Source organism: Rhipicephalus sanguineus, chromosome 1 (assembly GCF_013339695.2).
Source record: "Rhipicephalus sanguineus isolate Rsan-2018 chromosome 1, BIME_Rsan_1.4, whole genome shotgun sequence".
NCBI classification, from domain to species: Eukaryota; Metazoa; Arthropoda; class Arachnida; order Ixodida; family Ixodidae; genus Rhipicephalus; species Rhipicephalus sanguineus.
This window is the reverse complement of record NC_051176.1, coordinates 79,051,219-79,062,174: the sequence shown is the minus strand read 5'-3', so window position 1 is coordinate 79,062,174 and position 10,956 is coordinate 79,051,219. Positions and strand designations below refer to the sequence as shown.

Genomic DNA, 10,956 nt, shown 5'->3' with positions numbered 1-10,956 from the left:
CGCTGACGTCCGTTCACTCTACCGAGCGATTACTAATACTAATGACCACGTAATGATTCAAGATGACCTTATTAGGAATCGGTGTGACACTCAGTTAATGTGGCAAAATCCACATAAAATATATGATTATGTCTTTTACTGACAAACGTTTCAACTCCGATTTTTCACACTATATATAGTTATAAGAAACCTGTGTCCAATATTCATTTTTTGTTTCACATATGTAGGCGTAACCGTAACATCAAACCTTTCTTGGGCTACTCCCAATCATTGGGCTATTTACTCCGGAATCGATGAAAGACGCCGCCAAATGTAGTGCGTGCTTTTTTAGCCTATGTAACCTCCGTTCGCACTCATGCAACTTGAACTTCCTTCTTCAATACGCTCCCCCCATTTCACCTATGCAAACAACATGCTGGAAACAATCAAGAATGGAGCTTTTCGACGCACCTCACAAAAATATAACCTCAATGGAAGCATAAATCAAATTCCCTCATGCACTCGCCTAAGACGACTCGAAGGCGAAAGCCATCTTTTGCTTCTTTTTTTTTTTCTTAGTAGAGATATTGATACTACCCCGCCCCCCTCCGAATGCTTTCTGTACCTCACCTGGTTTCGCGCTGCATCTGTGATTCGCCCCTCCTTTGACCAATCGTGGATGTCATGCGATGACGTCATCATGTGGCATCACGCTATGTGTAGTCATCACGTGATGATGATTTTTCGCATCACTCGCGTTGACGCCGAGGGTCGATTTTCGCGTTTGATGAGGCATCAAAGACTTTTGCTCTAATAAATAAATAAATAAATAAATAAATAAATAAATAAATAAATAAATAAATAAATAAATAAATAAATAAATCAGCTACCTATATTGAACATCTTTTGTGGCTGTCTCGAACGCTGGATCATACCCTGAGAGCATATAGCGATACGCCACGTTACATGATGATGAAGCTGTAAAGTGGGATACATCCTTACCCGTTGCAGGGGAAGAAGTAGAAAAAGAAGAAGCGCTTCTGTGCATGCTGTGCACCTTTCTCGCATGCCCCGTTTCCGAAGTCCTGGGTCCCACAAGCAGAATGGCGTCAAGTACCGGTTCATGGTCGCGGGTACGGTTGGAGCTACTGAAGGTCCTCGACCAGCAGGGCAAGACGCATGGCTTGAAGACTGCCTTCAGCCTCGGCATGCTCGTGATCGGCGTTTTAGAGCGTGAACACAGCTACGAGCCCATCCCCGCCGATGTGAAGGCCTACAGCCGGCTACTTGTTTTCGACGAAGGCCGTGAGAACAGGGTGTATCTCCTGGACTTTGGTTTGGCCTGTCGGTACACGCAAAATGGCAAGCACAAGGAATACAAGGAAGATATCAGGATGGCGCAGATCGGCACCGTAGAATGCACGAGTCGGGACGCCCACGTTGGTGCACACTCGCGAAGGGGTGACATGGTACATTTGAGGGACAATCAGCTCCTGTGGCTTTGTTGCCTACTGCCTTGGGAGGACAACCTCAAGTACCCCCAGTATGTCAGCCAAGGGAAGAGCACGACCATGGAAGACGTTCCGCTGCTCTTGAGCAAGTGCTCCCCACATCGGGATATTCCATGCGAGCTCCTGGAGTTCGTGTCCTTCATGAAATTTGAGAACACGCCAGACTACAAGCGGCTAAAGAGGATCTCGGAGAAGGGCGTCGAGGTGCCGCGTTTTAAGCCCGACGGCAGGATATTTTTCAAGACACCGAGGACGCTGCGGTGCAACTCGTTCTTGCCAAAGAAATCTGTGCTGCAAGAAATCATGCTTGCCGAGCACAGCATTGGCGAGAGCGGAGGCGAGAATGTCGTAGAAAAGCCACCGCCAGCCCAGGTCACCAGCGACTATACGGCGCCGATTCGTAAAAACAACCGCTGGTCTCCTGCGGCAACCAAGTCCACCTCGGTGTTCGAGGGCCTCTTCAAGCTGGAGCCCGAACGAACGCCGTTGAAGAAGGCGGTCTCATCCCTCTCCGGTCGGACTAGCTCAGAAGGCTCTCGTAGGAACGGCTTCTGCGAGGACAGGAACAGCATGAGCCTGGACAACACCACTACGACCATGCTGGAGATGCTTCAGCGCAAGCAGGCTCTGTTGGCACAACAGCAGGAAGGGGTACGGCCACCGGGCGGTAACGGTCAAAATCATTCCAGCATCTCGGGCCTGCGAACGGTGCCCGTCGCCAGTGTGGGCGGTGCCCTCACATGCATAAGCCTGCAACCACGCTAGTCCACGCTAATAAGAGCAACACACCGTGACCGGCGAAATGCGACCGCACGACCCCGAAAGCGTCCCATATATTCCACCGGTGATCAGACCGAGTGTTCAACGGGATCTTAAAGGGACTAGATGCTACAGGAAAGAAAAAAGCGTTCACTACTGAGTCAATGCTTTGCAAGACCTTTCAACTATTAAGGATATATTGCGTCACATGCTTTAATAACTTGCACGCACGCCAGCTACTTGTTTTTTAGTTTGAAATAACTTAATAAATAATCAAGTGTGACAGATGGCGTTTTTCTGCCGTTGCGTCTTCAACAAAATGTGGATTGATGGTATTCAATGATCACGAAGACCATGCGGTCTTCATACAGGGCCAAAAAATACCGAGGATAAGCGAGTACAAGTACCTCGGAGTATGGGTAAATGAGGGGGACAGATATATGGAGGTACAAGAGAAAGCATCGGTAGCAAAGGGAAAGAGGAATGCTGCAATTATGAAGCACAGAGCTTTATGGGGATACAATAGGTACGAGGTGCTTCGAGGGCTGTGGAAGGGTGTAATGGTCCCGGGGCTTATATTTGGGAACTCAGTGGTGTGCATGAAGTCAGAGGTACAATCAGGAATGGATGTAAATCAAAGGACGGTGGGCCGCCTCGCGTTGGGCGCTCACGGGAAGACGACAAATGAGGCTGTAAAGGGTGATTGGGATGGACAGGCTTTGAAGTGAGGGAAGCTCAGAGCAAAATGAGATTCGAAGAGAGGCTGAGGAAAATGAAGAAGAGTAGATGGGCAGAGAAGGTTTTCAGGTATTTGTATAGAAAAAGCGTTGACACGCAGTGGAGAAAAAGAACTAGGAGGCTCACCAGTAAATATGCGGCTAGCAGTGCGGGCGATATGGCAACAAGAAGCATTAAGCGGAAGGTCAGAGAGGCGGAGAGGACTTATTGGATGACAGCGATGGAAAAGAAGCCGGCTCTGAGTAACTACCGAAAGGGAAAAAACGAAATAAGGAGGGAAAGGTTTTGTGATAATTCAAGGGGAAGCGCTTTGCTGTTTGAAGCAAGGTCGGGCTGCCTTAGAACGCGTAGTTATAAAGCGAGATTCAGTAACGAAGAAGAACAATGTACATGCTGCGGGGGAACTAAGGAAACGATGGAACATGTACTTATTGAATGTAGCGATATTCACCCACGTATACTTGTGGGCACGAGTCTACAGGAAGCCTTGGGTTTTAGGGACAACAATGGAAAGCTGAGCACGTCCGCAATAGAAATAAGTAAGAGACGGTTAGAGTATTGGTGGCAGAAAAGTAGAGATAAAGTACAAAAATAAATAATGGGGAAAAAAAAGGTCATTCTGCCTTAAGAGGCAGAGAGATAGACCGTGAATTTATAATTGTTTGGTGTAATAACATAGATTTAATCAATGTAGATAAGGTATTAGGCCAGCATGAAACAAGGAAGTTTTTTCTTTTTTCTTTGAGCATGGTGGCAAACATGTCACCGCCCCGTTATAAAGGGGACGCTCATAGCATCCACCCATCCTTCTTATACGAGGCAACTGGACTCAGAGTCGTAGAAATGAGGCTGAGAGTGTGAGAACGGCGGTGTAGAAAGTGCAGGCGCCTTTGAGGCTAACTGCGTGAAGACGAGAACTCGCGTTGCATTGGGAGCTTTTTCGTTTCCGCCACTGTCGCCCGTTATTCATGCAGTGGATGACTAAAGCGAACTTTTGGATTTGCGCCATTAGATACCTTAAGTATTTTCAGCGTTTAACACGTATCAAGAACGAAAGGCATAAATGCTGACGGAAAGGAAAGCACAGGCACAGACGTGTCGAGGCACCACCCCGGGTTTCGCACGCTTTAGCGATTCACTTTACTGCAAAGCATGTGTTTGTGCCTGTGTTGCATATGGTTGTAAGATTAAGCTTGATTTTTACCATGGAGTACGTCTCTCACACTAGTTGGCGAAACTTGTGAGCATGTTCACCTGTAAGCAGCAATGTGCAATCGGTTCAGCGTCTCTGACTTGTTCGCTCATCATTACATTCTTCTTTGTTTCTTCCAACCGGAAATGTGATCTGATCTCTATTTCACTCTCTGGCCGTGCTTCGACTCGCCGCAGTAGATATGTCTGGATCAAGTTATAATAATAATAATGGTTTTATTTTGACCAATACAAAGTTCATGGAGGGTGTGGGAATAAAAGCGACCATCCGCTTTTAGATGTATCGGATACTCGAAAATGACACATGTGTATAGGTCAACCGAGCCCCTCGTGCCTGGCTTTTGGACACCATAGTGAAACGCCTGAACCCTTGCTGTTAGATTTATCAACTTCACACAGTTGTCAGTATGCACCGCTGAGAAAATTTCAGCAAGTTCATCTTGCTCGAACAGCATTTGATGTATTTCTCTTTGTGGTCCTAACTCAATATTAGGACCACAAAGCTACGCTGGAATTATTGTCAACCATGGTCCTAGAATCTCCTCGATAATTTTCCTACTCTGCATGTATTGTTATGCATTGTGATAGGTGTTCCTATACATTATTTCTCTTCTTATTCCTATCCTCCTTTGTTTCCTACATTAAAAAAAAAACGTTTACTCTCTTTTTGGAGACACTTACTAGCCCGCTTTTTCTCGTTTGACATTTTTTTTTTGACTTCGCCTTAAGCATACTTTAAGTATCACCGATATATGTTCACGTGGCAAATGAACAAATAAATAAATTATATATATATATATATATATATATATATATATATATATATATATATATATATATATATATATATATATATGTGTGTGTGTGTGTGTGTGTGTGTGTGTGTGTGTGTGTGTGTGTGTGTGTGTGTGTGTGTGGTGTGTGTGTGTGTAGTTTTCCATTTGAGAAGCATGGTAGTTGCGTATTTTTGGCCTATTCGTATCTGCCAACCTGGAGACCTTGCAGTTCGAGAGGTTCGTTAAGCGGGGAGGAGGAAGGGGGGAGGCACGACAAAAGAAAACTGGAGTGCATTTTAATTGTTTCTCAGGGCCGCAGCAACGTTACAGACTGCTCTGAATGAGTGCCAGTAAAGTGTTTAGACATCGGCGATCATACTGGCACTCGTAATTACACGGCGTGCGCACGAGTGTGTAATTACCGGACAAAATGCGCAGTGTATTGCGGCGAGTGTTACTTGAGAAAATTCTAGAACCACTTTCTTTCGTTATTTTCTTTTCGCGTTCGAAATTCGATAATAATAATAATAATAATAATAATAATAATAATAATAATAATAATAATAATAATAATAATAATAATAATAATAATAATAATAATAATAATAATATCTGGGGTTTAACGTCCCAAAATCACGATATGATTATGAGAGACGCCGTGGTGGAGGGCTCCGGGAAATTCGACCACCTGGGCTTCTTTAATGTGCACCTAAATCTAGGCACACGGGCCTCAAACATTCTCGCCTCCATCGAAAACGCGGCCGCCGCGGCCGGGATTCGATCCCGCGACCTTCGGTTCAGCAGTCGAGCGCCATAATCACTACAACACCATGGCGGGGCCGCGTTCGAAATTCGGGAGTCTCCCGGGCAAACTGGGAGAGTTGGCAGGTATGCATATTCTCCGTTTCACGACATGCGTCATCGTGCCTGGCTTAGCGTATGCGCTTGGCTTTTCGTGCACGATCGTAATTCGTGTTTGCCGCCTTTGTTTCCGTTCTTCATTTCTTTAGTGAACCGGTGATGAGTGATAGGATACGATTAATTTTTGAAGCACATACGTTTTTGTGGACGCACAGGGAAAATACACGGGGCCCTAGCGCTATAAGGCTTCGCTTTAGTGACACAACAAAAGGAGCATAAAAGGGCAGCGATGACAAATACTGCTCATATGCAACAAAGCACAGTTTAAGCGGGATACATAAGGAAGGATGAAAGAACTTGTATAATATGCAAAACTGGTATGTTAAAACAGCGCAAAACTTGTATGACAAAAAAAAAAAAACAGTGACTGCCACTTACTGAAAATAGCACCATCCAGAAAATGAGCGTTTTAAGGCTTTGTATTCTGTGCACGCTTCAGTGTCGGCAATGGCAGTTAGCTACATGAAAAGGCCAGTGTTCTTACGTGGAATACAAAAAACACTTTCGTGGAATACAAAAAAAATGGATATACAACTGAGAAGTTCAGGGCGTGTGATTATACCGTGACAAAGTTTACAAAGAAAAATGCATATTCAAGTTGGGGAAGACACATTGTTGTGTACAGTTTACAGAAAGATATTGCAGAATTGAATTCTCTTGCTGGCAAAACAAAGCCGAAAAAGTGAAGACCCCGCATTTAGACGCACTTAGTGCGCAGAAAGCTAAGGTTGAACCAATGATAACGCCAAGAGGTCGATTCCACGAAAGATCATAAAAGGGTGTATATTTGAAGTTTCCGATTTTCCTGATAGTTTTGTATGTTGTGCACATATGACTGCACAGCACGAAATCGCAGTTCGTTTTCAAATAAAAAATTTTTTCAACACAGCAAATTTCGACAAGTGTCGCTGGTTGACGACGTCCATTTTACGAAGAGTGCGTTTTCGTAACTTCGGAACCATTCTGGCAGCTACTCAAGCTATATATTACAAATATCTTTCTTTTTAGCGGAAGTAGAAGTAAAGAGGAAATAGCTCTTATCATTTTATAGAATTCTGAGCAAATTATGTATTTTTAAAAATTCACGAAAAACGCTGCGTTTTTGAAAATCAATCAAATTTGGGACGCTATGGCTACTTCTGTGAGCATCTTAGCTTGTTCATATTTGCAGTATAAATAGGCCTTCATGTGAATAATGAACCTCTGCATTTGTATTTCTCTAATAATTTTCAAAGTAGTAAATTTTCATGCTCGAAACACCAAAAAGAGAAAAGTGCTCCTCGATTAAAAAACTTATAATAAAAAAAACCCAATTTCAATTTTGATCAAAGTCCCCCAAAATGTTCTCAAAGGACTGCAGAATAATATTATGGAAAAACATGTTGCATCGTTTTTATTAGAACAAAAGCAGAAAATATCAAACATTGTGTTTCCAGAGCGTGGTGGCTACTGCGTGAAGGACATCTCTAGCAGGGGCGTAGCCAGAAATTTTTTTCGGGGGGGGGGGGGGGTTCAACCATACTTTATGTATGTTCGTGCGTGCGTTTGTATGTGTGCGTGTCTATATACGCAAGCAAAATTGAAAAATTTCGGGGGGGGGGGGTTGAACCCCCCCAACCCCCCCCCCCCTTGGCTACGCCCCTGATCTCTAGTAACAAGAAAATACAGTAACACGTGTTTTTTTCTTCTCTGAGCTTCGCTAAACAACAGTAATGATCTATTGTCGGAAAGTGGGAACTGTTTCGTAAATAAAAAAAGATCGTTCCAAATAAATGCATTTGCGACACCACTTATATTCGTCGTCGACGGGCAGCACGGATATCTTCATTCCTCTGGATAATTTTTTTTTTAATAAATGCGCTTACCGTATACAAAAGCAAGGAAGCTAAACGCGAAATTTGTGTAGCCGAGTCGATCATGCATTGTAAGAATGTGAGAAATCGCAAATGGCGACAGAGGTGAACGGCGAGTACCGCAGTGCAACCTAAGCACAGCAGCCACACATTGTTTGCCAGGCTTTGTCGCTCTGCACGAGAAATTGCTGGGGTGTCGACTGCGTTGGTTACACGATACATTTTTCACCGCTCGTCGCTCTCCCGCCCAGTCTCTGGATCCGCACCGTGCGGATCGTGTGGCGGATCGAGTGGCCCGCTCAACACGCCTTCGTGTGAACGGAGTAGCATGCGTTAGGCGGACAGGTGCAAAGGGCGGCACGATAGACGCCCGCCTGAGCAGACGACAGCAACGAGTACGGCTGTGCCAGTCAACCAAACACCACCTGAGATAAAAGTTAAGCATCCAAATTGTGCTTCGCTTTGATGCGATCACTGTCCTACGCTCTGAAGGTGGCTAGGGGTAGTCGTTATATCCATGACCTAGATTTTGTACGGACTGCCTCATGGTGCACAAAAAGAAAATTCCGCTGCAGCGGAATTTTCGTTATGTAGAAGATATCAGATCAAGTCTCTTTTGCGGAGGGTCATGAAGTAGGATACGCGCTCAAGAGGGAAACCAGATCTGCCAGCACTGCTTCAAGAGCCACAAGGAGATGCAAAACAAAGCAGATGCAATGAAAACAAAACATGTTTTGTCCGTGGCCAGAACTGCTGCCACCAATCTTCACGTAATCGATTCTTTTTAAATTCTGCATTGATCACATAAGGTTTGACAACGTACACATTTGGGCCAACAAAAACAACACCTCTTGGCGACCGCTCTCCAGAAATTCATTTCCATTCGTGAAGAGACCGTGGCTTTTATACCAACCTCTCAATTCTGGCACAGCACATCATCATAAGAGACGCATGGAGGGAATGCGTTCTTTAGCACTCAAGATATGAATTATACTCAACTGAAATAGATGAAAGAAAAGGAGGCTATAACTGAAAGTGCCTACTGTGGACTGAGGGATGTCTAAGACTGGCCTGAAGTCGCAAACCACGCGAATGCATTTTATTGGAACTGTCTTTTTCTTTACAAAACAGTTGCCAATTTCCGACCATAGATCATTACTGTTGTTTAGTGAAGCTCAGAGAAGAAAAAAGACGTGTTACTGTATTTTCTTGTTACTAGAGATGTCCTTTACGCAGTAGCCACCACGCTCTGGAAACACAATGTTTGACATTTTCTGCTTTTGTTCTAATAAAAATGATGCAACATGTTTTTTCATAATATCATTCTGCATTCCTTTGAGAACATTTTGGGGGACTTTGAACAAAATTGAGATTGGGGTTTTTTTATCATAGATTTTCGAATTGAGGAGCACTTTTTTCTTTTTGGTGTTTCGAGCATGAAAATTTACTACTTTGAAAATTATTAGAGAAATACAAATGCAGAGGTCCATTATTCACATAAAGGCCTATTCATACTGGAAATATGAACAAGCTAAGATGTTCACAGAAGTAACCATAGCATCCCAAATTTGACTGATTTTCAAAAACGCAGTGTTTTTCATGAATTTTTAAAAATACATAATTTGCTCAGTATTCCATGAAATGATAAGAGCTATTTCCTCTTTACTATTACTTCCGCCAAAAAGAAAGATGTTTGTAATATATAGCTTCAGTGGCTGCCAGCATGATTGCGAATTTACGAAAACGCACTCTTCGTAAAATGGTCGTCGTCAACCAGCGACACTTGTTGAATTTTCCTGTGTTGAAAAAAAAAATTATTTGAAAAGGAACTGCCATTTCGTGCTGTGCAGTCATATGTGCACAACATACAAAATTATCAGGAAAATCGGAAACATCAAATATACACCGTTTTTGATCTTTCGTGGAATCGACCAAGATAAGATCACTGGCCTCACAGGCCTTACACCACGGTACAGAATTAAAAGAACAGAAAAATGGCAGGCTTGGATGTCTATCTCTGCTGATATGCCGATATGACAAAAATGCTCATCAGCAGTGAAATTGACAAGTGATAAAGAGTTGGAGAATTTATCAGCCCATATTGCCAGGCAAGTGGCGCCCGCAGGAAAAAGAAGCTAAACCAACCAACCAACCAACCAACCAACCAACCAATCAGTTAACGAACCAACCGAGCGACCGTGCTGGATGTTTCGCGATCGAAGGTCATGAATTTGGTCTTAGCGCTATTCAAGGTGAAGTTAACATTTTTGCACAATTCAGAAAACGAAGATAGATTAGACACCAAGATGCGAGAGCATCAAATAAATGGATTCAAGCTTCTTCATGTCGTCGGCATAAAGAAGGGAAGAATTCCGAACGGCGGAAGAAACGTCATTAAGGAATTTATTGAAGAATCGGGGCAGCTAGGCACTAGTGATGCAAAGACTGAGCAAACAGTGGAGCAGGTGGCATTACCCTCCTCCTTTCCCTCCTCCTCACATTCACACAACTCCTCCTCACCCCCCTTTCCCACCACTTGTTATACTATAATATACATGGCTGTGCCATGTTCCGCGCATTCACCTCCTCCTTTGCCTACTCCTCAACCTAACTTCCCTTTTCCACCCCCTTGCTATGCTATGCTATACAAGGCTATGCTGTGCTTTGCTCTCTCTCCTCCTTTCCCTCCTCATGACCCTCACATCACAGCTCCTCAACCTCACTTTCCTCTGCCAACCCATTGCTATACTATACTATACAAGGTTATGCTATGCTTTCTCTGCCCCTCCTTCTTTCCTTCATCTTTACCCTCACACTCCCTCCCTTTCCCACCCCCTTGCTATACTATGCTATATAAAGCTATGCTGCTATGCTTTCTTTCTCTCTCCGTTTTTTTTTCTGTCTCTTTCTTTGTCTCTCTCTCTACTTTATTTCTTTCTTTCGCTGTCTCTCTTTCTCCGTGTTTCTTTATCTGTCTCTTTTTCTCTTTCTTTCTCTTTCTCTCTATCTTTTTCTCTTTCTCTCGTCCATATCAGCAGAATCATATGGTTCCCATAAATGATTGTTTTGCTAGCGTGCCTGGATAGCCGAGTGGTTACGACGCTAGCTTTTCGACCGTGGGTACCGGGGTTCAATATACCGCCTTGCCAAGGAGTTTTATTTGGTTTTATTGATATTGATTTTCCTCCTCTCCACATCTCTTCTCCT

The 10,956-nt window shown here is 43.7% G+C and overlaps 1 protein-coding gene across 1 annotated transcript; it reads left to right on the top strand.

The window, feature by feature from the left end:
• The first annotated feature begins 1,045 nt into the window (after positions 1 to 1,045).
• On the top strand, positions 1,046 to 2,255 carry LOC119403095 (serine/threonine-protein kinase VRK1). Its single transcript, XM_037670078.1, has 2 exons — positions 1,046 to 1,112; positions 1,210 to 2,255. The coding sequence occupies exons 1-2, from the start codon at positions 1,046 to 1,048 to the stop codon at positions 2,253 to 2,255; spliced, it is 1,113 nt and encodes a 370-aa protein (XP_037526006.1).
• The last annotated feature ends 8,701 nt before the right edge of the window (positions 2,256 to 10,956 follow it).

What these genes read in the sequence shown, in the direction of transcription:
- LOC119403095 (XM_037670078.1), top strand. Translation starts at nt 1,046, where the DNA reads ATGCCCCGTTTCCGAAGTCCTGGGTCCCACAAGCAGAATGGCGTCAAG. An exon ending in GTACCGGTTCATGGTCGCGG is followed by an intron (nt 1,113 to 1,209) that starts GTACGGTTGGAG and finishes TCGGCGTTTTAG; the next exon opens with AGCGTGAACACAGCTACGAG.